This window comes from Panthera uncia, chromosome D2, assembly GCF_023721935.1.
Source record: "Panthera uncia isolate 11264 chromosome D2, Puncia_PCG_1.0, whole genome shotgun sequence".
NCBI classification, from domain to species: Eukaryota; Metazoa; Chordata; class Mammalia; order Carnivora; family Felidae; genus Panthera; species Panthera uncia.
Genome location: NC_064818.1, coordinates 58995026 through 59019618, shown reverse-complemented (window position 1 = coordinate 59019618; position 24593 = coordinate 58995026). Strand labels below are relative to the sequence as shown.

At 45.1% G+C, this 24593-nt stretch overlaps 1 protein-coding gene across 6 annotated transcripts in view; it reads right to left on the bottom strand.

Annotated features, from left to right (window-relative positions):
• The window catches only part of WBP1L (WW domain binding protein 1 like), an 86927-nt gene that overhangs the window by 12420 nt on the left and 49914 nt on the right, over positions 1–24593 (bottom strand). For all 6 annotated transcript variants that reach the window (XM_049645644.1, XM_049645645.1, XM_049645647.1 and 3 more), the window contains one exon: positions 3345–3447. In XM_049645644.1, coding sequence (XP_049501601.1) covers positions 3345–3447 — 103 coding nt within the window. The remainder of the gene's footprint in view (positions 1–3344; positions 3448–24593) is intronic.

Genomic DNA, 24593 nt, shown 5'->3' with positions numbered 1-24593 from the left:
CCCCTATGTTCTTCATGAGTTTAAATCCTATCCACCCTTTAGGGTGCACTTCAAATCCCACCTCTTCCACGAAGGCTGCCTGAATTTTGGCTAGCCAAAGCAAACTCTCCTGAACATTCACAGTGGTCCTGCCACATACATTCCACTCTCAGTGTTACTAGTGGGGGGCTGTGTCTTATCTCCTCTCTCTGCTAGGAGATTCCCTGTTGACAGCAAGGATTATGTATGACTCCCCACAGTTTCTAACACAGAAGAGGTCAGAGCATCAAGTAGGAGTTTGTTAGGACCACAAATTCTCAAGTCCACCTCAGACCTACTGAATAAAAAACTGGGAGCAGGGCCGAGAGCTCTGTGTTTTAATAAGCCCTCCAGGAAATTTGGATGCTTGCCAAATTTTGAGAACCATTGGAGTAAGGGTTTACTGAATGAATAAATGACTGAATAATGAATTAAAGTACAAGTGCCATAAAAATGCATGGGGTAACAATAATGATGATGACCAGCCCTTATAGCCTTAGTGTTAAAACAGGACCTTCGCTTCCCATTTGATGCAGGCCCAGTAATAACTACTGGCTTAGGTTACAACTGAAAGGGAGAAAGGGTGCTGATGAAGCCTAAGGTCTGTATGTGCGTGTGTGTGTGTGTGTGTGTGTGTGTGCGCGCGCACGCACGCATGACACTTCGGCACACAGGAAAATTCAGCTCAGTAGAGATGAAAGGGTTGGTGGAAATGGCATTTTTCCCTTTTTTCCCTGAGGCCTTCCCTGTAGGCAACCGTGGTTAAAGAGGTACTCGGTCTGACAGAAATTCTTCCAAGGATTTCCTGGCTGAGACTTTTTTTCCTTCCAAAGGAAAGAGACAAAAAGAATAACCCAAAGCCCGTTCTTTTTGCATTTCGGACAAAGTTTAGAGAATCAGAAGGAAAGGGGTTCAAAACGACCAAAAAGCAGGGTTTTTTTTTTGTTGGTGGTGGTGTTTTTTTTTTTTTTTTTTTTTTTTTAGAGAGAGAGACAGCGCACGAGCAGGTGAGAGGGGCAGAGGGAGAATGGGAAGGGGGAGAATCTTAAGCAGGCTCCACACAACACAGAGCCCAACTCGAGGCTCGATCCCAAGACCCTGGGATCATGACCTGAGCCAAAACCAAGAGTCGGATGTTCAACCGAGCAACCCAGGCACCCCAAAAATGCAGCTTTGGTAAGAATTGAAGGGGCTCATTCCAACACTCAACTTCCCTCTATACACACATCAGGCAGAGGCCAGGACCCGATAAGGAAGAAAACCAAAGAATTCTGAGGGAGGCCGAATACTCACTGGGCATCTCCTGACTAAGAAGTCACTTTTGGGCACTGATGAGGACAGTTTTGCTTTTATAACCTCCATCCCTCCAGAACTCAGAAAGCGTGGACCAACTCATATAGTGGCGAGTCTTTTCTCCCTGTCCGGACTCTGGTCTCTAGCCTCCTCCTTTCCCCCGCTGACCATAACTGGAGATAATCAGCCACTTAGCAGCTCCTCCTCTGGCTTTCTTTAAGCCCTTGGGATGAGGTGCCTGGTTCCCAGGCTGCCTCCCTGCCATCTGGGTCTCCCTGTCCCCGCTGCCCACCCCCCCGCAACCCTGACGACAGTGACCCAATTCTGGTGGCTACGGAGCCTGCTCCGCCAAGGTCCCAGGAGGCTCTGTCAGTCTGAGACGAGGCCATCAGCAAGCCCATGCCTCTCCACAACCGATGCTGCCTGGGCCAGGCCCCGGAAAAACAAACTGCAACTCTGTGGCTTTTTGGCAGCCCAGCTTCGACTTTTGTTTTAACAAGGGGTGGGAGGGAGAATTTGAACCCTGTGGTTATCTACATTTTAAAACATTTAAACACAGTCTGTTCACCTGGTTGGCACTTTGTGTCCTCTACTAAGTCCCTCGGCCCCACCCCTTCTAAAATAGCAACAGTTCTGGGCCCTCCTTTGCTGTCGCTTATATTCACGGAGGAATGGTGGGGACATCCTGAGCCCTGTCGTCTCCTTGGGAAGGAAGTATGCATTTGACCGCCCCTGGGATTCCTCAGAAAGGACAAGCCAGTCCTCAGTCCTTGAAAGGGAAGTATAAGGGTGAGGAGAGGTCCTGTTTGAAGGAACCACTCCCACAGGCTACAAAATACGTTTACATTTAGAGGGAGAGACTGCCCAGCCAAGAATCTAATTTCCTTTCCATACTAAACAATAGCACTTGTAGCTTTCCGACCACATCACTGATGTGGAGGGAGTGGGGAGATCAGACAGAGGAAGGGGAGAAAGGACAGGGTGACACTGGCAGCAAAGGCATAGTTTGACAAACCAGCCCAGTTTGTTTCCAAACAGAAGGAGTGACAGGAGCTTAGAACTATCTGGGGAAACAGTCTACTGTTTCTCCTCTCTACAGACAGTTGTGAGAACCGGTGCAGTGCCGGTCACCTGGGGACCCTGCCCTAAGGACTCTCCTGTCCTCCCGATTCGTTGTCCAGCATCCTGTAGGGTCTCATCCAAGCTTTGAGAAGATTGGAATCCAAAGTGTGTTAGTGAACTCCTCGAACCTGGCTCGCTCCCTGAAGATCACGGTGATGTCGCCACCCTTGGGCAAGCCTGAAAGGTGCAAGTTCATGGCCTCAAACAAACCAGTGGCAAGAAGAGGACTGTCTGCACGTGGCAATTAGCTGAGAGTTAACAGGGGAGGTGCACTGGAGAAGCAAGCCTCCAGACACTTCAGCTTGAGAAATGGGAAAGAAACAAAGGGGCTAAACCTCTAGACTCCCTCACCCTGAGAGGGCTCCATGGGCAGGGACCTAGGAGAAGGTGATCCCTTTGACAGGGACCCTCAGAAACAGAGGCAGCTCCTTGATGCTCTATGAGGAATCCTGGAAGTCCTTAAGGCTGTGATAAGAAAACAACACTACAGCTCTCCACAAAGCCTCGCCTGGCATTCACAGGTTGGCTGCTGCAACCTCTCTTCGCAAAGATGGCAAAGCCTGGGCGTCTGGGCCGGCTCGTGGAAGGGTGTATTGTTACCACTGCTCAGGACACACTGGAGGTGGCGTCAGAGAGAACCCCAGGCAGGAGTTCCTGCAGCAGACCTCGTACCCATGGCCTCTTCAGAAGACTCTGACCATATTTTCTAGTCTTTAGCCCATGGTGTCCAAAGGGCACTGGACCAGTCCTCTACAGAGGAATCGCATCTAGAACCCAGCAACAGTTTCTACTTGCAACACCTCCTCCAAGAGAGTAAGAAACATGGCCCAGTCCACCATTTCCCAATGAGCAGAGACCGTGACCAGGAGCACCCTGGAGTGCCACAGATGCCCCAGGGGGCAAGGACTTACACCAGAGTTCATAGTAGTAGTTGCAGCACTGAGACTGTCCACAGCAGTGTCCTGTGTCACAGATGTAGCTTTGATTGTTGGTACCCACACAGGTTTCCTTATCCTAAAGAAAAAAAAAAATCGAAAAAACATTTTGGCATATTAAATTATAGTTTTCAAATGTCACTTTTCTTCTCATCACCCTCCTCCTGGTTGTCTGCCCACCTTCCATCAAGATGGTCTATACCAATGTTCATTCCACAAAGGAAAAAAAAATTAGAAAGAACCACACAACAGCAGCAGATTGACGAAAAAACAACCAAGGTTTATTAAAGGGGGAAGAGGATTCAGCACACAAAGCTGACTGGTAAACAGCGAAGTTCTCCTCAGACAGGAAATGGATGCCTCACTTTCTTTATGTCCGAACAGAAACACTTCACCTTCACGTTCCAGGGCTGAACTCAGCCAGTAAAAGGATGATGGTTCTCGTGTAATGAGCAGTATGTTTTAAATAAAACCAGCTTTTCTGTGAAAGTTCCTGGAACAATTAACGCGGTACATATTCTAGGATTAGCATCTAGTCAGTCATTCCATCCTTCAAAACAACACACTGTTCAAGGTCAAATACAGTGTGATTCCAAAGAGAGCTAAAATAACTTGCCACTAAAATTTTCGCCCTTAAGAAAAGGGGTAACCTGCTCAGGTAACCTTGTCCAATTTCAACTTGCTAGATAATTTTTTGCTTATCAAATGATCTCTTAATAATCTTGACTGGACCTAGGATTCACACTGTGCCTTGTCAGGGACGGCTCCAGAATGGGCACTGCTGAGTAACCACCTCGCAGGGTGCCAAGTTCTATTCACAGCTCTGGAAGAGGATGGAGTTGAAAATGTTTTTTTTGACATTTCACATTTAAGGTATGAGATACCCGACCAGCCAACCTGAACTTCAGCCCCAAATGTACTGTGGACCCCCAACACATATGGGGAGACACAGGAGCACATAAGTCATGTACTCCATCTGGCTTTCAACGTTTCTTTATTTTAAAGAAGTAACATGTCCACTTACTGGACACTGTCTTTGTGCCAAGCACCATGTTGGGTACATGGGATACAAAGATAAATAAGACATTGTCCTCATCCTCAAGAAACTCGAGGTTGGAAAAAAACTCTGCTCGGCAAAGAAACTAAAACCACAGTATTGTATTTGCTGCTACTCAGGCTGACCCTGCCCACAGTGTACATCCGGGCGGACGCCTGCCAGTGGAAACTTAAGTCACACGGTCAGTTCCTCCTCTCTGGGCCTCACTTTACACTCCACTGTCTTCTTGGCCAGGGGTATAAACAAGGCACTCCAGCAACCGTCTACAGGACTAAGGCCGGGCGGGACCACGCAAGTGCCTGGTGTCACAGGCAAGGATGCGGGAGAGGGCACAGCTGAAGACCAGATCCCAGGCTCGGTGCAGGGCTCTACCACATACGCTCAGGCGTTTCCTGGTCTCTAAGAGCCTCACAGCCTTGTGTAAAGGGGTGGGGGAAGAAGGAAACACGGGAAAGGCATTTGTAAGTTCTGACAGTGAGGGTTTCACAGCACTGTCAACAGGCCCGCCTCCCCACGTCCACCATAAGCAAAATGTAACACCTGGACGGGGGCTGTCTGGTCACGAGTCTCCCCTGAGGCCTGGTGCACATGGAGAAAGCAGATCTGGGCTCCCTCGCTGCTTTTGCTAGAACACACCCTCCTTGACTTCAGAGGAAAACATTGCTTTCAGAAGGACATCAAAAAGTTTCTCCCAAGTTTACCGGGCCCTGAAATGCCATTCTTCTGGCACGGGCTCACACAGTTCAAAGTGTCCGCGTAGTTTCTAAAACAGGCCGTGCTGCCTACACTCCAACACATGAAAGAATCCAGTGACACTTCTGCCTCAGGAAAATTCACCAGATGAGGTCCAGGCTGAACACTGGACGGCCAACTGCTCCTAAGTGAGGCATGGAGTGGAACGCATCTGACATCTAAACAAGTGGTAATCTTCACGACCTAGTGATGTCAGCTTTTCTGTCGGCTTCCCCACCCACCCACCCCACAGGAAGCCCGGTATAAACAGGACCTCGATCTTTTTTCCTGCTCTGCCTCCACTTTTCCAGGGAGAGCAGAACTGGAGCAGCAGCATCTAATCCAGGGTTCCTCAAATGCTTTTTACCCAGTAAATCTCAATCCCTGTTCTCCTTCCCCTGCCCCGCAACAGAGCTCCCAGGCTGCCTGAGGTGGCCCTGGTGATGGAAACTGTCACTTTCTGGTACAGGACGAAGGAAAGCAGGTGGACAGTTAAGGAAGACAAGAAGTGGGCTCATGGGCCTTTAGCAAGGAAGAAATGGAGGACCAGGCGGGTAAGTTGAGATGTGAGTCCCAAAGGTAAGCTCCTCCAGAACCCTGCTGGTGCGAAAGGAAAGCCCTGGGTTTCTAGGTTTCTTGGGTTTGGTCCTCAACACAGAGGACCGGGACCTGGACAAGTTACTCAGTAGCCCTAGGAGAAGTCAAAGATGCTCTCTCGTGTCTCCTTCAACCCGAAGTCTTTATTAGCCTACCCACCTCCCATCCCCTCACACAGCAGCCTTGAGTCAACCCAAGAGCTGCTAAAATCTGTCTCCTCTCATTCAAAGAGACAGCAAAGAACAGAAGTGCACGGATGCTGCCTGGTACTCTCCCAGCCTTCCCTGTACGAGGAGACTAATCGTGCATTACCTGGAGAGCTCTCAAACACCTCCAGGTGGCTTGAGATCCACTGCGAGGCAGAAGTGGTTAAGAGGTTGATCTGGGTCTGAAGCCCAGCTCTTATACTGCGCTTATTAATTAACTATGCGACCTTGGGTAAGTGACTTAACTTCTCTGACCTCTTAGTATCAATATTAGTTTGTGAACCATTATTGCTGGGCAGGAAAGCCCATCTAAATAGCACTTTGCATTCAATCAAAACGATTTCAGAAGAGTGAAGTTCACTGGCAATGTGGATTGCTCCAGACACAGGAAGAATGGAAAAAGAAACTAGAGAGAATGCAATGGATAAGGTTCAAATATGAAAAGTTCTCAGCACCTTTTATGATTCCTCTTTGCCTTGCTTCTAAGCATCTCCAAGCACTTTATATACATATTATGTTGCTCAGGCCAAGTCTTGAAGAGTGGGCAGTAAATATCCCTCCCACCTCCTTTTTCCAGGGAATGAACCAAAGAATGAATTGTGCTCGCCCTATAGGCAGGAGCTCTGTCTCCTCATCCCCCCTCCCCCATCCCCAGTATGAACACAGCACTTGGTTTGCTTAATGAAACAACGGCTACGCAACCTGGGGTGAATAATATAGCTAATGTATACTGAGCACTTGCCATGTGCCAGGCACTGTTCTAAATGCCTTACACGTATTCCTCCATCTCAACTTGAAAGCAACCTATGAAGTAGGTAGTATCAGGCAATTGAGGCTGTGAGAGGCTGCGCAACTCGCCTAAGGTCATACGACTAGAAAGTCGTTCAAACCTCTTTCATCCGACCCCAGAGCCTGAGCTCTTACTATTGACCTTTAGTTTCCTTGGTTGAGGTGATACTTCTCCAGTGCTTCTTATACTTCAGTGGCTTAAAAAAATCCAATGAAAGCCCCAAACCAAACAGAGTCAACATTTTGTCTCTGGAGGAAAAGGTAAGGACCCTGCCCTTGTAGAGCTCTTTGACTTTGGGTACAGATCTTTCATCTTCTACTTGGCAGTGAGGAGGGACAGCCTGCTCAGGGCTCCTCCCTTTCCTGCTTGAAAGGTTGTACTTTCACACACTGACTTTCTGAAAAGCAGTGTTTCATCCCAGCGTGCAGTAAGGATCTTCATTCCTTCCTTCGACATTGAGTACCTGCCCTGCACCAGCACTGAACTAGGGTGGGGAACACAATGGGCAAATGGCCAAAATGGTCATGATCTCTGTCTTCATGGAGCTTGCAGTCTAATGAAAGATGATAAAGTAACCACACAGATTAAACTGCAACCAGAAAGAGAAAAATACATGATATAGTGAGAGCTTACAAAAGATTAGAGCTAGGAGCTGGTAGGGAAGGTCCAGACAGCTTGTGTGAGGAAGGTAAGCTTGAACTGAGATCACCAAGATGGTTAGAAAGTTAGTAACCGAGGGAAGAGGGATGGGGAGAACATTCTAGGCAAAAGAGGCAGTACAAGCAAAGCCCTTTAACTAGAAGGAGATGGTTAAGGAAGTAGGCAGGGAAGTTAGATAAGTGGGGACCAGACTGTGCACAGAAGTGACAAAATCAGATTTACATTTTAAAGACAGCTCCTTCCCAGCAATATTTTCATTTGCACAAAACTGCCCGGCCAAAAAATGCTAGAAATGTAGAACTTGTCACAAAGAAACTGAATAACATGTGCCCTTATGTTGGAGGCCTCTCATCTCAGGAATGACTGTGGAGATGACCATTAGCATCTTCGTCTGTTACTGGTATGTGTCTTCAGCCCAGATATCACAGGGACTGGCTCTGATACAGGGCACAAAGGGTCACCGCAAACAAAAAGCACAGACACCGGGAAGAAGCAAGCAAGAACAGCACCGAACTGGAAAGAACATTTTTACAACGGAAAAGGATGAATAGTATATGTTTTGCACATATGCAAAAAATCATCTCCTCTTCTGTGGCAGCAGAAACTGTGGGACTAACAACACTTTCCTCAACAGTTTCCATCTCTTATAGTTGCTATTCTCAGCTAAGCCACTATAAAGGTCAATTTAATCAGCATAAGAACTTTCTAAGTGCCAGCATAAAGAGACACTGGGCAATAATGGTTCCCCAGGGATGGTTTTAATTCGCCAATTTATGGGGTTGGAAAACTCTGCTGGTAACTGGCAATGGCATCTTTGTGTCCTTAGGAAAGCACCGAAGTTTTAACATTTAAAAGTAAAAAAAACAGGAAAATTGAAATCGTTCACAGGTGTTAAAACACAGAACACCACCTTGGCTGCTGGATATGAATGGACGTGGAGCACAACTTCTGGCTTTCCCTACAGGGAGAACGAACAGTTTCTAATTGAAACGTCCAATTCCACAAGTCAAATAACAAGTCTGTATTGACAGCCCTTCCCCATGTGCCAGGTGCTGTGCTGGATGCTGCAGCTACAGCCATGAGTGAGAGATTCTGGGGGAAGAGATCCTGCTTTCACGGCGACAGAGCCGGGTAGGTAACTTTAATGCCAAAACTCCTAGAAGTACTGGCTATATAACAATATCCTTTTAATTACACAGCTGAGCTTGCAAGAAAGCAAGGAAGATCCACCAGGGCCAAAAATGTTGGGGGGAACTAGAAAGTCCAGTGGCAAATGAGGTCAGGACTTTTCACTTGCCCTGGAAAAGGGGGCTGTTTATTCCCCCTGGGCCCACCTGAAAACAGGAAATTGAAAGTGAGCCCCCATTTAAAGTGAGGACCCTCAAAAAGACAGAGCAGACTAGGAAAAAACGAGCCTGTTGGCACATAGTAACAATACGAAAGCTCTGAATTAAGAGGAAAAATGATCATCTGTAACCATAGGTCTTTCCATAAGCTAATTTTAGACTTAAATTGTACTACTACATGGTCTGAAAATCCCCATGGCAAAACTTTCACACAAAAAGTGGTCAGGCTTGCAATAACTGTGTAACATTTGGCAGAAAAAATACAAAACTCTGAAGAGACCTACCCTTAATCAGAGTATGATTCCCACAAATAAAGCTCTGTTGAAGATGAGCTCACAACAGAAAATACAAAAGTTTATGCACAAAGAAGCCATCACAAACAAGACTTGGAAAATCCACCAAACAGTAGAATAAGACTCTGAAAAAACTTAACGGAATGATCAGAGAAGCGATAATATATAAGCATATATCCAATTATTAAAGTCAAAAGGAAACAAAGAAAAACATGAGAAAAAAACAGACAGTGACCAAACCAATTTGGGTGGGGAACGGGGGAGGGGGAAACACAGAAAAATCATTACTGAAATTTAAAACCTTAACAAATAGTTTGCACAGAGATCAGACCAAGTTAAAGAGAGAATCAATTAACTGGAACACAAATCTGAGAAAATTACCCAGCAAAGGGTTTATACCAATTAAAAGATACCATAAAAAATGAAAATGAGAATAAGAAGCACGAGAAGGAAATTAAGAAAGTGGAAGAGGTGTGATTTTTTTTTTAACGTTTATTCATTTATTTTGAGAGAGAGTATACACACACATGCACATGTGAGAAGGGAAGGGGCAGACAGCGAGAAGGAGAGAGAGAATCCCAAGCAGGTTTTGCACTGCCAGTGCAGAGCCCATCACAGGACTCAATCCCTCGAACCATGAGATCATGACCCAAGCCGAAATCAAGAGTCAGACGCTCAACCAAGCCGCCCAGGTGCTCCAGAGATGTGATATTCAAAGACAGAACTGGGGGTGCCTGGGTGGCTCAGTTGGTTGAGGGTCTGACTTCAGCTCAGGTCATGATCTCGTGGTCTGTGAGTTTGAGGCCCATGTCAGGCTCTGTGCTGACAACTCCGAGCCTGGAGCCTGCTTTGGAATCTGTATCTCCCTCTCTCTCTGCTCATTCCCCATTTGTGCTCTGTCTCTCTCTGTCTCGAAAATAAAATAAATGTGAAAAAAAATTTTTGGAAGAAAGAAAGGAAGGAAGGGAGAAAGGAAGAAAGAAAGAACTGAAAAATTCCCAGAGCTAATAATGGAATTTTCAACCATCAGCAAAACTAAAAGGCAACCGATGAAATGGGAGAAGATATTTGCATATGACATCAGACAAGAGGTTAGTATCCAAAATCTATAAGGAACTTATCAAAATCAACACCCAAAAAACAAATAATCTAGTGAAGAAATGGGCAAAAGGCATGAATAGACACTTTTCCAAAGAAGACATCCAGATGGCTAACAGACATATGAAAAAGTGCTCAACATCACTCATCATCAGGGAAATACAAACCCAAACCACAATGAGATAGCACCTCACACCTGTCAGAATGGCTAACATTAACAACTCAGGTAACAACAGATGTTGGCAAGGATGCAGAGAAAGAGGAACCCTTTTGCACGGCTGGTGGGAATGCAAACTGGTGCAGCCACTCTGGAAAACAGTATGGAGATTCCTCAAAAAATTAAAAATAGAACTACCCTACAACCCAGCAATTACACTACTAAGTATTTATCCAAAGGATATAGGTGTGCTATTTCAAAGGGGCACATACACCCCAATGCTTATAGCAACACTATTGACAATAGTCAAAGTATGGAAAGTGCCCAAATGTCCATCGACTGATGAATGGATAAAGAAGATGTGATATATATACACAATGGAGTATTACTCAGCGATCAAAAAGAATGAAATCTTGCCATTTGTAACAATGTGGATAGAAGCAGAATATATGATGCTAAGTGAAATAAATCAGTCAGAGAAAAACAAATATCATGATTTCACTCATTTGTGGAATTTAAGACACAAAACAGATGAACATAAGGGAACGGAAGCAAAAATAATATAAAAACAGAGAGGAAGACAAACCATAAGAGACTCTTAAATACAGAGAACAAACTGAGGATTGCTGGAGGGGTTTTGGGTGGGGGGTTGGGCTAAATGGGCAAAAGGCAATTAAAGAGGACACTTGCTGGGATGAGCACTGGGTGTTATATGTAAGTGATAAAGGTATCAATAAATTCTATTCCTGAAATCACTATTATACTATATGTTATCTAACTTGGGATTTAAAGTTAAAAACAAAATTAAAAAAAAAGATAATGGAATTTTCAGACAATAATACACTCATACCTGGGCACACTGTTTGAAACTATAGAGCAACAAAGACAAAAAAATCCTAAATATGTTCAAGCAGAGAAGAATGAAAATTAACAAGTGAAATTACAATTTAAAAGAGTAATAATCTCCAGGAGAATATAAAACAGAATAGGACAAAAGGGTTTTTTATGTTGCTGATGCTTTTTCAAAGTTTTATTTATTTATTTTGAGAGAGACAGAGAAAGCATGAGTGGGAGGGGGCACAGAGAGAAGAAGAGAGAGAGAGACAGACAGAGAGAGAGAGAGAGAGAGAGAGAGAGAGAGAGAATATCCCAAGCAGGCTCCTCTCTGTTAGCACAGAGACTGACATGGGGCTCGATCTCATGAAACCATGAGATCATGACCTGAGCTGAAATCAAGAGTTGGATGCTTAACCAACTGAGCCACCCAGGCACCCCTAGGACAAAAGGTTTTTGATGGGGCAGTCAGGTAACATAGGAGTTGAATGAGCTTTGAATGATGAGAAGGAGTCCAGAGTAAGGAGATCTGTGGGAACAGTGTTCCAGGCAAAGGCAATGTCAAGTACAGGCAAAGACACCAATGGAGGAATGAGTTTGGTGCACTCAAGGAAAAGGAAGAAGGCTAGTGTGGCTGAGTACAGTGAATCTCAGGCAGAATAGAGTGAAAAGAAGAGCTGAGAATGCAGGAAGAGGCCATGCCTCATATGACTTGCACAACAGTTAAAATAACAGCCAAAATACCATAGCTGGTAAATTCGTTGTTGGCTATAATGTTGCAGGATATTTGAACAATATCAAAATATTTTTCAACTCTCTTAAGTTTATTTATTTTGAGAGAGAGCATGCACATGCACAAGCAGGGGAGAAGCAGAGAGGAGAGACAGAATCCCAAGCAGGCTCAGAGCCATCAACGCAGAGCCCGATGCAGGGCTCGAACTGACAAACTGTGAGATCATGACCTGAGCAGAGACCAAGACTCAGATGCTTAACCAACTGCACCACACAGGCACCCCTATTTTTGCAACAGTTTTTTAAAAAAAAAATTTTTAAACATTTATTTATTTTTGAGAGGCAGAGAGAAAGGGAAACACAGAATCAGAAACAGGCTCCAGGTTCTGAGCTGTAAGGACAGAGACTGACTCGGACTTGAACCCAAAAACCGTGAGATCGTGACCTGAGCTAAAGTCAGGCACTCCACCAACTGTGCCACCCAGGCGCCCCTATTTTTGCAACTCTTACAATTACTTTCCAACTGGGGGCCCCCTTCCCCCTTTTTTGGTCTCCCTGCCTTGTGGCTGCTACTACATAGTTAGTAACAAAATCAACTTTCCTTCCAGTCCTGAACCAGAAATAGCTTTCCAGAGAACAGACCAAATTCTAGCACTATACATCTACTAGACTGAAGTTCTACCTGATTTTGGTAATGCTCTGTAACCAAAGGACAACAAATCTTCAAAAATAAGACAGATTTGAAATGGCTAAATGAGAAAAGACAGCAAGCAACTTTAACACAGAATCAGTTATTTTTATTCTACCTTAGATAGAACTTTCAAATTCTGAAAATGTAGCACTTTTAGGCCCAGGTCCTTAAAAAAAGATTTGTAGGTGATCGTAAAAAGCACTCTATCCACAAAGTTTTGTGGATTTACACCTTTATTTTTACAGTAAGAAAGTTAATATCAGTTTTTCTCTAATACCAATGGTTTTAAGGCTGCTTGAAAAGCTGAGGGAAATAGAATCGTCCAAGAGCACACATTTTGAATTGGATGTAAGAAGGCTGTAGAAGAGTTGGGGATGAAGGAAAGGAAGCTCAGGCAGAGGAATGATCCAGTAGGAGTCTTGACCCACTGTTTCCCACATATTAGTCTAACCTCCTTTTGAGGGCGGGGATTGTCATGGACTACTTTTTAATGTTTTGGGGTTTTTTTGAGAGAAAGAGAGAGAGAGAGAATGAGACATGGAGGGGCAGAGAGAGAGGGAGACACAGAATCTGAAGAAGGGCCCCAGGCTCTGAGCTGTCACCACAGAGCCCGACGTGGGGCTCGAACTCATGAACCGTGAGAACATGACCTGAGCTGAAGTCGGACACTTGACCGACTGAGCTACCCAGGCTCCCTTGTCACATACTACTTTTGTATCCTTCACAATATAAACTATACATGACAATTACTCTTTTGAGCTTTACTACCTAAAAGAACTCAGTCTCATCCTTTCTGATAAAAGGGTAAGCCATTGCCAAGAACCAAGGCTCTGCTTTGTATGCACTAAGGTATTAGGAATGAATTTTTAGGCTATTTGGTTGAGTTCAGTAATTTTCCAAAAGGACAAATAGCCTGGGCAGGTTCCCCTAAACAAGCCAATAAATCTAATCTGGTAAGACTCAGCCTCATTCCTCACATTTGATAGTATGCTTGACCCCTAAGGCCTCTAGCCTTCAGTTCCCTAGGCTTGAGAGCACCCAGTCTCGCCACCCTCTAGCTACAAAGTACCATAAAGGGTAAAGCCAAAGACTGGAGCTCGTAACACTTAAGAAAAGCCTAGAACCAATGTGGGCAGCTGCTGCTTCAAGATGCAGCTGAAGTGTATACTGTTGAAGGGCAGTGCTGGGGAACCCTTGCTGTCGCAGGGACAAGGATGCATTTACTTTAACCTGTGAGGGCCTCCTGGAACAATTCTGTCTGGGGACCACCAAGAATCTGAGGAAAGACAACACAGTGAATCAGAACAAATCATTGCATTTCACAAATAATGAATTTGTCTCAAAGTAGCAATGAAGACACTTAGATAAAAACACGCAACAAAACAGAGACGTATTTCCTAAAGTGTGGTCTGCAGGCGCAAAAATTGCCTGGGGTATTTCAGAACATAGATTAAGAACTTCTAAGGGCTCACCTCATATATATTCAAGTTTGAGAACCATTGCTCTAGATTTATAAAAGAGTACAATATACGTGGTTCTTGCCCTCTAAAAGTGGAATGGTCTAATATTCTTTTCCTACAATCCCAAACACATCCCAAAAGTTACCCCCAAGGGTAGCCAAGACATATAAATGTATATGAATCAACATATAGAATCAAGACATATAAAATTATTCATATGCTTTTTGCCTCACTCCATAAATATATATATATATATATACATATATACATATATATATATATATATATATATATATATATATATATATATAATAGATCATAAATTTTTTTACAAGAGTAACAGGTACACTCGTATCCACACCAGTCCTGCTGCATTGCAAAGTGGATCCTCATTAAATAGCCCCCAAACAGAGCAGCCAACAAAGAAATTAAAATCCATTTCCTGTGTTGCTATTAGGAACCTGAATAACAAACTCAGAAAAAGCCACTTGACCCTGGTAGGAAAATCCCAGAGCACAGATCGGAAGTTGCAACATATTCTATGGTTTTATTAAAGGCTACTTGCCGATGTCCCAGCACATGCAAGCCCATGGGGGTCTGCTGGCTGCATCAGCTCAGGACATTGGGTTACTGTGCAATTCTTTCACCCCTGGACACTTAGAAGGAAAGGCAGTCTTGCCTTGAGGTATCCCCAGCAATCCCTCATCACTGGCCTCTTCTACCACGGAACAAATGCACTGAGAAGTGTGGCATCTTTAGCAAGGGCTGATGCAGAGCTAAGGGGCGAGGGGCAGGTAGCACTCAACGGAGCAGGTGGCACTCAGGCAGGAGGACGATGCAGCCACCTATCATGTATGTGTCCACAGTTGATCCCATGAGGGCAGATTCTTTCCTTCCCATACTGTGTGGCTGCCTCCTGCTTGAAAGCAAGGATTGCCAGTGGTGGCCCTCAGACCACAATGGGCCCACTAAGGAGATCTAGGCCCACATGGTAACTTTGTTTTTCAACTTTTTAAAAAATGGAATTAACAGACTTTTTTTTTTTTTTTTTTTTTTACCAGCAAAAACAGGGTTACTCAAGAATAGGAGAGAACTGCAATCTGAGACAAGCAAGCTATGGCAGGAACCATAGGCAAGTCCCTAATTGTCAACATTTTCAAATGAAAAGGAGTCATACAGAAATCAGATTTCCAGCTTCTCTTGCAAATTCTGGGCCCACAATCCCTTAGCAGCATATTAGGTTGGCTCACAGATGTACATGGGCTCTGGCTCCACCTCAGCCTCCCCCACAATCCCTGCTGTCCACGAAGCCCATCTGCTTAACTCAAGCTGTCACTGCCTGGCCCGTGTGGGCATCTGATTAGCTCCTCCTGCTCTCAAGTTCAGTAATAGATGTTCATCTCCTCACCTTGAGGTTAAGGCATGCCGCAGAGACTCAAACATAAACAGCAGACATATTAATTTTCCACACTGAGGCTCAAGCAACACCTTACACACAACATGTAAAACAGGGACCTAGACAAAGAGGAGGGCGCTCTTCACTGTACGAGGGAAGTGTCTCTGGACAATCAGGAAAACTTCCTGACACTCAACAGGTTGGACACTCAACCAAATTCTTCCCAGTGACTGTGTTGTTTATCAAGTATTCAGCTGGGCATTGTTACCTATGCTATGTTTTACATATAGGAACTGAGAAAAGTCACACAGCTAGAACAAGTTTTCTGGATCTAAAGCCCAAATTTTAGTGGAAAGAATTTTAATGCTTAGGGGTTATCCCAAACTTTCATGCTAGATGCTGACAGGTACAAAAACGACAGATAAGATATGGACTTTGCCTTTGAGGAACTTTGTAATAACCAAACTGCTAGGTTTAAAAAAAAAAAAAACAAAAAACAGTTGAGGGGCACCTGGGTGGCTCAGTCAGTTAAGCCTCTGACTTCGGCTCAGGTTATGATCTCGCAGTTTGTGAGTTCAAGCCCTGCATCAGGCTCTGTGCTGACAGCCTGGAGCTTGCAGCCTGCTTCAGATTCTGTGTCTCCCTCTCTCTTTGCCCCTCCCCCGCTCGTGCACTGTCTCTCTCAAAAATAATCATTAAAAAAATTTTTCTTTTATTAAAAGTTGATATTTCAGTTCTTATTGCTGAAAATCTTACTGAAATATTCAGGTTTATTGTGTACCTTAATTAAGTACAACCTAATCAGCAGGATTCATTCTTTTTTTAATGATTTATAAGGTGGCAAAGCCTCCAGGTCCTAATTTGGAGCAAGGATGATATATACACAAGACACACATATAAAATTAATATATACAAAATACACACTTATATAGGACTTTCAAGGTTTTCAAGCTTCTTTAACAGCCAGCCTCCCATTTGAAATTAACATCCAGCACCCTGCAAGAGGTCAGAAGTGCTACTACCCTATCTCAGAGATAAGGAACTGCCACTTAGTCTAATAAGACTACAGATGACAGAATCAGGGCTGTGGAAACCCTGGTCTTCTTACTTTTGGGTCAGTGTTCTTTCTATGACTAACTTCCAGCTCATGAAAGTCTTTGCTAAATCTTGAAAATGGCTCTTTTTTTTTTTAATTTTTTAATGTTTATTTATTTTTGAAAGAGAGAGCGAGAGAGAGAGAGAGTGGGGGGTAGAAGTAGTGAGAGAGGGAGACACAGAATCCAAAGCAGGCTGCAGGCTCTGAGCTGTCAGCACAGAGCCTGACACGGGGCTCGAACTAGCAAGCTGCGAGGTAATGACCTGAGCCGAAGTTGGACGTTTAACTGACTGAGCCACCCAGGCACCCCAAAAATGGCTCTTGATCAAATAAAATACTCACTTCTTTGCCCAGAAAGAGGTATCATTTTCAAAGGTATTTGAAATATTGAAAGTACGAGTTGACTTATCACTGGTGTGCTTTAAAAGAGACTCATCACAGTTTCATTTGACAGAGAAGCACATGTGGTGTCTCAGAGGTATTCCTTACTTTAAGCAAAATTCTAAATTTAATCCCATTTTTTTTCTCAGCAGTTCCATCCCAAAAGTGGCTTTTGTTGGGAGCAAAAGAAATAATAACGCGACTGTCTTGTCTGCTGTCTGTCTCGAGACCAGTTCCAGAGATTTACTGGCAATAAAAAACATTTGACATTGTTCAAGGAAACTATTGACTTCTACCTGGGACAAAGTGTCACATTAAAATGGTCTCTCTGGAAGCAGATACAAGATTTAAAAAAACAAAACAAAACAATCTTTAGGATCCAGAGGCTATGTCTCCAAAGGGCTCTGAATAACTTTAAAGAACTTGCTGAACTCTAAGACCTTACACTTAAAGATTAAAGGAGATGCCAGATGACTTAGAAAAGGGGGAATTTACTGCATTATCAGAGATAGATTACAATAAGCCTAAGCCACAGCAACAGGCACCTGGTTTGACATATGGCCTGTTATTGAAATAACGGTAGCCTAATTATTCTTTAAACTGTATAAAGTTATTATTTGGGCACTACTGAGATCCCATCCTTCTGAAAGTGGTTATCCAGATTATTCAGAGTAAGAGATAAAATGCCAGTGCCAGAAGGGCTTAATCTTAGCTACTCACCATAAAAAATTAACTCTATTTCTGTCCTTCACAAGACATAGCACCTGCTGATTAGGGGCAACCAAGATGTCAAGATTCTTAATTCCTGGGCAGGTAGTTAACACAGATTGCTTGCAATGCAGTGAGAAGTACACACATTTTCCCTGTATTAAAACATTTCAGTCCATTTTCTCTAAGGCCTGTGACTTCTGTGACTGCTCCCTAAGCAAAGTGGATGCACTACGCATCAGTAATGTCTAGCCCAGAGTTTCTCTGCCTTGGCAGTACTGGCACTTGGAGCCAGATAATTCTTTGTGCAGAGACCATCCCACGCATTGTAGGATGTTTAACAGCAACCCTGGCCTCTATTCACTAGAAGCTGGTAGCAACACCCTACCTCCCAGTTGTGACAACTAACAACACCCAGACACTGCCAAATGTCCCCTAGGTAGAGGTGGAAAATTGCCCCTAGTTTAGAACCACTGTTCCAGCCAAACTGCACCATACCATTTAGGGCAGAATCGTGTTCTATCCGGTCTTCTTGCCTGATTGCCTCATGGGCTCCCCAACCACCCTGTAAATTCCCCAGGAGCAAGAGTGATGTCAATCTCACAAGTGCACCTGCCTTAGCAAAGGATCAGACATGCAAAAATCTTCAGAAAGTGCTGATCCTGCTAAGAGTCAAGGAACCCCAGGGGCTAGTCCTCCCCCGTGCTCCCTGTGCCTCTTAGCTACAACGGTAAAAGCAGTGGCATGAAGGGATTCTCCAGGGGTAAGGCCAAGGCTGTGGTGATGTGCTTTTGCATGACTGCTGAGAGACCTACCCATTGGCTCTCTGGCTATGACAGGTTTACAGTAACCCAGCACAATCTGAGCTTGGCCCATAAATCCAGAACCTCACCTGGAGACAGGGAATTGATAACACTTTCTATTTTTGTTGGCAGCCTGCCCTGGCCTATCCTGGGCCTCCCCACCACATGCCAGAGCCACACCCGGAGGAGTGGGAGTTCACAGGTATTCACGCCACTGCCTGGTACACAACCAGGAATTTCCAAACCCTTGATGAAAGCCACATGATCAGATGGGCAGTATCTGAAACCAAGAACGAAACCATGTGTCACGGTTCAGTGGAAGAACTTGAGAATATGTATGGTAAGCAAGAGAACCAAACAATAAAAATTTTCTGGCCTCCTTGATCCAAGGGAACCAATGCCTTATGTACAACATAGTCTCAGCAAACCCGAAGCCACTTTTAGGAAAAGAAGCCACCACGTTATACTCCAGCCATTCTCAAAGCATGTCTCTTTCTCCTGAAATGCATACAGCTTTCCCCTACCCCTTCCTCTCTCAGTTAAAAGAGCAAGATAGGTCAAGCAAGTAGCCTCCTAGGACTGAATCACCATTTCCAGCAACCAGCATCCGATGCCCCTTACGAGGTCCAGGATTCAAGTCCAGTTGAGCCCCTGCCCAGAGAAGCGATGGCTACAAAGGAACACAGAAATGGCTAAAGCAAGTCAACGTGAAGAGCTGTTTCAAATCACTGCTGCTATAAATTAGCAACAAACAGAGTCAGGAAGGGCCAGGGAGGGAGAGTTAAGAAACTTGGTACCTGGCTGCTAGGGAACTGGGGCAGAAAAAGGAATTTTCTAGCAGTTTTTTTAAGTAGCCCCAAATTATTGTTCTCCTGGACTAAAATTTACCTCTTCAAGGAAAAGGGGCGGGAGGGGGTGGATCCAACTCGTGGGATATCACTGGAGGAAGTGAATGTTTTCTTTGGCTCCACCCCGGATAAAAGTTTCAAAATCAGCAGATCCATTCTTCTTTTCCACTAAGTTACTGTCCAGTCCACTGGTTTCTCTTTGCTTTGATAACAGGAGTGTGATGAAAAACAAGCCACACTGCTCTCCAAATGCAGCTTCTTGCAACAGAGATGGTTGGGGGTTTAAAAATCCATCTGAAAGGGCCAAGAGGAGAATCACCCTTTCTTACCTTTAGCGACAGTGGGGGAACTGAAGTGCTCTATGGAGCTGTCACAAGATTTTTACACATCAGTGCCAATAAGGATTTTGGCTTCAGCCTCTGGTAGTACAAACGACAAGCCTCACCTTGGTGTCTCCTGCATTATATACAGACAGTTCCTTTCCAAGCAGGGTCTTGCTTAATTTGCCCTGAACCTGGTAGAGAGAGGCTAAAGCACACACGAGAGGCTGATGGTGACCAGGACTCAATACTTAGTCTTTTGCAGAGCACAGGGCACACAGCGAGAAGGTCTGGCAGATTTTGGTACAGGTACCATACAGAGCAGTACGCAAGAGGGAGGCAACACTATTCTCTCAGACCGGGCCGCCGGTGCCACCATGGCCACACATTAGCTAGCTGTGTGATACTAAATAGATAAAAACCTCAAGTTTCAGTTTCCTCGTAACAGAAAGGAGCCTCCCACCTCATGGTGGCTGTCATGATGAAATAACAAAGGTGTGACGTAATGTTGGCTAATATTCAGCAGTTTGGGGGTTAAACTAGAAGTTGGCAAATTCCCTCCTCCCTCTCCCGAGTCATGGCTCCCAGCCTGCAGCTTTAGGCTGGTGTATACCGTGGGGTTTTCAGTGTTGTCCTTATGAGACCCTAAGATCTCATATTATGCCCAGGGAGTAACTGGGCTTCGACATTTTGGTTGCCCTGTTACATTCAGCATCAGACCAATCGAGGGCCTCTGGTACCAGCTCCCAGTTTCCAGAATACAAACAGCCCCTTGGGCCAGGAGCCTCTTGTCCGTGACATGTTCCAACACCGGCAAGAGCACTCCAGTCTGGTTGCAGACTACTCATTTCCAGTATCAGCGATCATCTCATTTCGGTGAGGACAATTTGGAGGACAGTGGGCCCCTCCCACAGAGAAAGCAACACTCTGTGGGGCAAGATACAAATCATCATCTTGAGGGGCTCCTGGGTGGCTCAGTTGGTGAGGCAGTTAAGCATCCAATTCTTGATCTCAGCTCAGGTCATGATCTCACGGATCCTGAGATGGAGGCCCGTGTCCGGCTCTGCGCTGACAGCACGGAGCCTGCTTGGGATTCTCTCTGTCCCTCTTCCCCCACGGCCCAGCTTGCGCATGCGCCCTCTCTCTCAAAATAAATAAACTTTAAAAACAAAACCAAACAAAAAACCCAAGTTATCGTCTTGATAGATCTAGCCTGGACTCCATCGGCCAGCGGTTGCCATCAACTGGTCCTCCCACACACCTGCAGTACAACCACTGAGACTACTTACTGGACTGTAGACAGGGCCACCAACAGAAAGCCACCCCCCAACACACCTGTGAACTTGCGGCACGCTGTCCCTAATGGCGCTCACCACCACCCGCCAAGTGTTCCAATTACCTGCGCCTCGACTTCCCCTACCTGACCGTAGGCCCGTTGAGGGCAGGGATAGAGTGCATGTCTCTCTGAATCTACAACATGCTTTGAATGGAATACATGCACCGTCCTTTTCAGATAGAGCATGTCGGTCCTAAGAATCCTCCCACGTTATGAAATCAGTGTCTTCTGAATCAAACATGAACTAGCATTCATTCAAATTAGCAGACTAAGAATGTTCTGTTACAATCTTATTCTCTGAAATTCAGTAATCCATCTGTTAGGTTTACATGATGGATTCTCTCTTAACCAGAAAACTCATTTTCTGATCTCACTGGTTAATAAAGGGATAACATGCTCAATTGTGTGGTGTATCTACCCTCTGGTACGTCGTACCAAATCCAGAAAGTTCAACAGGTAACTCTTTTCTGAACTTGAGCTCCTCTAAGCACAAAAAGACTGTTCTTTAGTCGATGCTAGCTTCCAATGAACTGTCCTAACTGTCCCTTGCATGGAAGAACTAATACAGCCTACAGCTTCTCTGCCCCTTACAGACACTGAATTCATGCCACTCTCATTATTAGACTGAAGGGCCCGAATGCTTTCCTCCTTCTCTGAGTCACAAAGGATGCCAATAGTTGGTGAGCCAAAGTCCTTGTCTTGCCTCAGGCATACTTAATACTAAGACTCATAGACAACAGTTTCCCTTCTCATCTGCAGGAGAAAACAAAAACGACACTCCTAACCTGATCTGTCTGGAATGCTCTTTCCCCAGATCACATGTCTGGTAGACTCCTACTCACCCTTCAAGACTCAGATCAGATATCACCTTCTCAGGAAAGCCTTTCATGCACACCCCTCTCCTCCAGCCATTTGAATGAGATGCTTTCCCACCCTCTGCTGTCCTAGGTCCTGGGCATTCCTGTTATAGTCTCAGCACATTATCATGGGGTTATTTCCATGCTACTAAACCTAAGGGAGGGGGGGGGCGGAGGCGGGCGGCGAGGTCGTTCTCAAATTGCCAGAAACTAGCAGAGTCAAAACCACCTGGGGAACTTCATAGAAATGCATATTCCTGGCTGGCCCCAGACCTACAAAATCTACATTGTAATAAGCCCCACTCCCAGGTGATTTCTATGCATTTTGAGAACCACCGCATTAGAGTGTGAGCTCCTAGGAAGTAAGGGTTGTGCTTTATTTATCTTTGCATCCTTTGTGTCAGGCCCGCATTCATTAAGTGTGCAAATCTACTTGCAGTGGCATTATTCAGTAGATGTTGCGTGCAGGAGAGTATTCCATAGAGAAAGATGCAAATAGGCACAAGCAGTGTCTTATCTAGTACCTGGGCCTCCCAGAAACAACCTTCAGAAAATATGCCTCAACTAAAACAATACAGTAATCCTACTCTACTCACACAGGCATTGGGCAAAGCAGTCTAGGTAGTGAGAAAAACTCCAGGCTTTGGAATCAGAAGACCGGGGTTTAAAAAGAAGAAAGAAAACTTAAATTACCATATCCCTAGCTAGCTGAGCAACTCTAGGCAAATGGCTTACCTTCTGTAAGCCCTAGTATGCACTTCTGAAAAAACAGAAGAACACTACCACATAAGACAGGGTTGTTATGTGGATTGAGAAAAAAAAAAAAAAGTATGAAAGTACATACATACTATATATGATGAAGACCAGTAGCATATGTATTCTTCTGTTCATTTTAAAAACATTTTTTTATATTTATTTTATTTGGGGGGGGGGGGGGGGGAAGGGCAGAGACAGAGGGAGACACAGAATTTGAAGCAGGTTCCAGGCTGTCAGCACAGAGCTTGACATGGGGCTTGAACCCACAAACCGTGAAATTGTGACCTGAGCCGAAGTCGGATGCTTAACCGAATGAGCTACCCAGGTACCCCCTGTGTCATTTCTCAAAAACAGAATTATCACCAAGTAATATTTAGAAAGCTAGCTTTTCCACAGCTCCAATAAAGAATGTAGTTACACTGACAGACACAGAAATGCTAGAAATACACAAAATTATGTAATCAAAAACAGTCAAAGTTTTTACAGGCAAGGTTTGAGTCACAGAAGGGCAGAAAAGGTCTTTAAGAGGTCTTCTAGTTCAGCCTTCCACCAGGGATCTGTTCAGAAACAAGAGCTGAAGATTCACCTGCTGCTGATCCTCTGAGATGCTCCCCAGGACCACCAAGCCAGCCCCTCACTTGACCTACCACTGTACCCTCTCACTCAGCTGAGTGGAGGTGATGGCACAGGGGCCCTCCTCTTCTTGTCTCCTCAATATCCATCCAAGATTAACCGCACACGGGTATAGGAAGTGACGGCCTCCCACCCCTCAGTCCGCTCATGCTGGGAGGCCTGTCCACTACGCCCTTCACCTCTGGTCCTCCGGCTTCTAGTTTTCTGTACTCCTGCACTCTCGCTCTCACTCTCACATTCCTCAGGATGAGTAACATAAAAATAATGGTTACATTTTTACTGCATGCCTACTCACTGCCAGCCCAGGTGTTCATGTTTTTAATATACTATTTTGTGAAACCCTCTCAATAACTCTTCCAGCAGGTTTTACGACGGCAATTTCCAAGATGAGGTTCAAAGTTATTAAGTGGCCTTCTCAAGACCCTGGGGGAGCCAGGATATGGACACAGGCCTTTCTGGCTCCCCAGTCCTGCTCCTTCTACCCTATCATGAGGGGTGGAAACACCCCTCTGCCCCTGACATCTGACATGCGTGCATGGGATGCTTCATCCATCCTATTTCCAATGCTGCTCAAAATCCCTACCAGGGCCCATAGGTTAAAAGGACAGCCTTTCTTGGGGGGCAGAGGGGGGTGCTCAAATGCCCCCTCTCCAGCAGCTGCACCAAAGGGACACTGAACAGAGCACTGATGGTATATACGGAGTGAGCTTTTCGGAGACACTTAAAGAATTTTGGGCAACCCAAGGGAGATTTGCTCACCCAGCACTTTTCTAACAATGAGACTAATGAGGCAGTCCCTAGCAGCGACTCTCTAAGGCTTCTGGTTTGATCTCATCTGTGGCTTTTCCTCACCCAGGAACAGGCAGCAGAGGGTGTGTGTCTGTCCCCACCCCCTCTTACAGCCGCCAATGGTTACAGTTACACATTCCGATACAGACAAGCCTCTCTGACCAAAGGGGGATGGGGTGGCCAACTCTCAGAAGCCCTGGAACAAATAGTTGGCAACAGCTGTGTTCTCAGCAGACAGCAGTTGGTCGCTTGCTACTGTTTTCTCATTCCACACTAGGTTATGGGCTATAATTTAGTGCCCCTCCTTCAAACAGCAGTTCACAAAGCAATCAAGACTCTGCCACAGGGGTCTGTTGACTTTAAAAAGTCTGTCAAGAGGGCCAAAATGTGGCCAATCCCATCCCCAGCCCTCAGAGATATCCAGGAGGTCCCTCAGCCACACAGCCCTGACCACATGCCTATAAGGAGAAAGCCTCTGCGAGCCCTTCCCTTCAGAAGATTCCCCTCCCCTCACTCAGAATCCCTTTAGAATGACAAAACTGTGAAGAAATCTCTGCTAACTAGCCAAATCAAAATGGAGAAGGAATAAAAGCAGTTTGGATCAAGAATCTACTCTGCCTCTCCTCCTCCCCAGCCTCTCCCCTCAGCT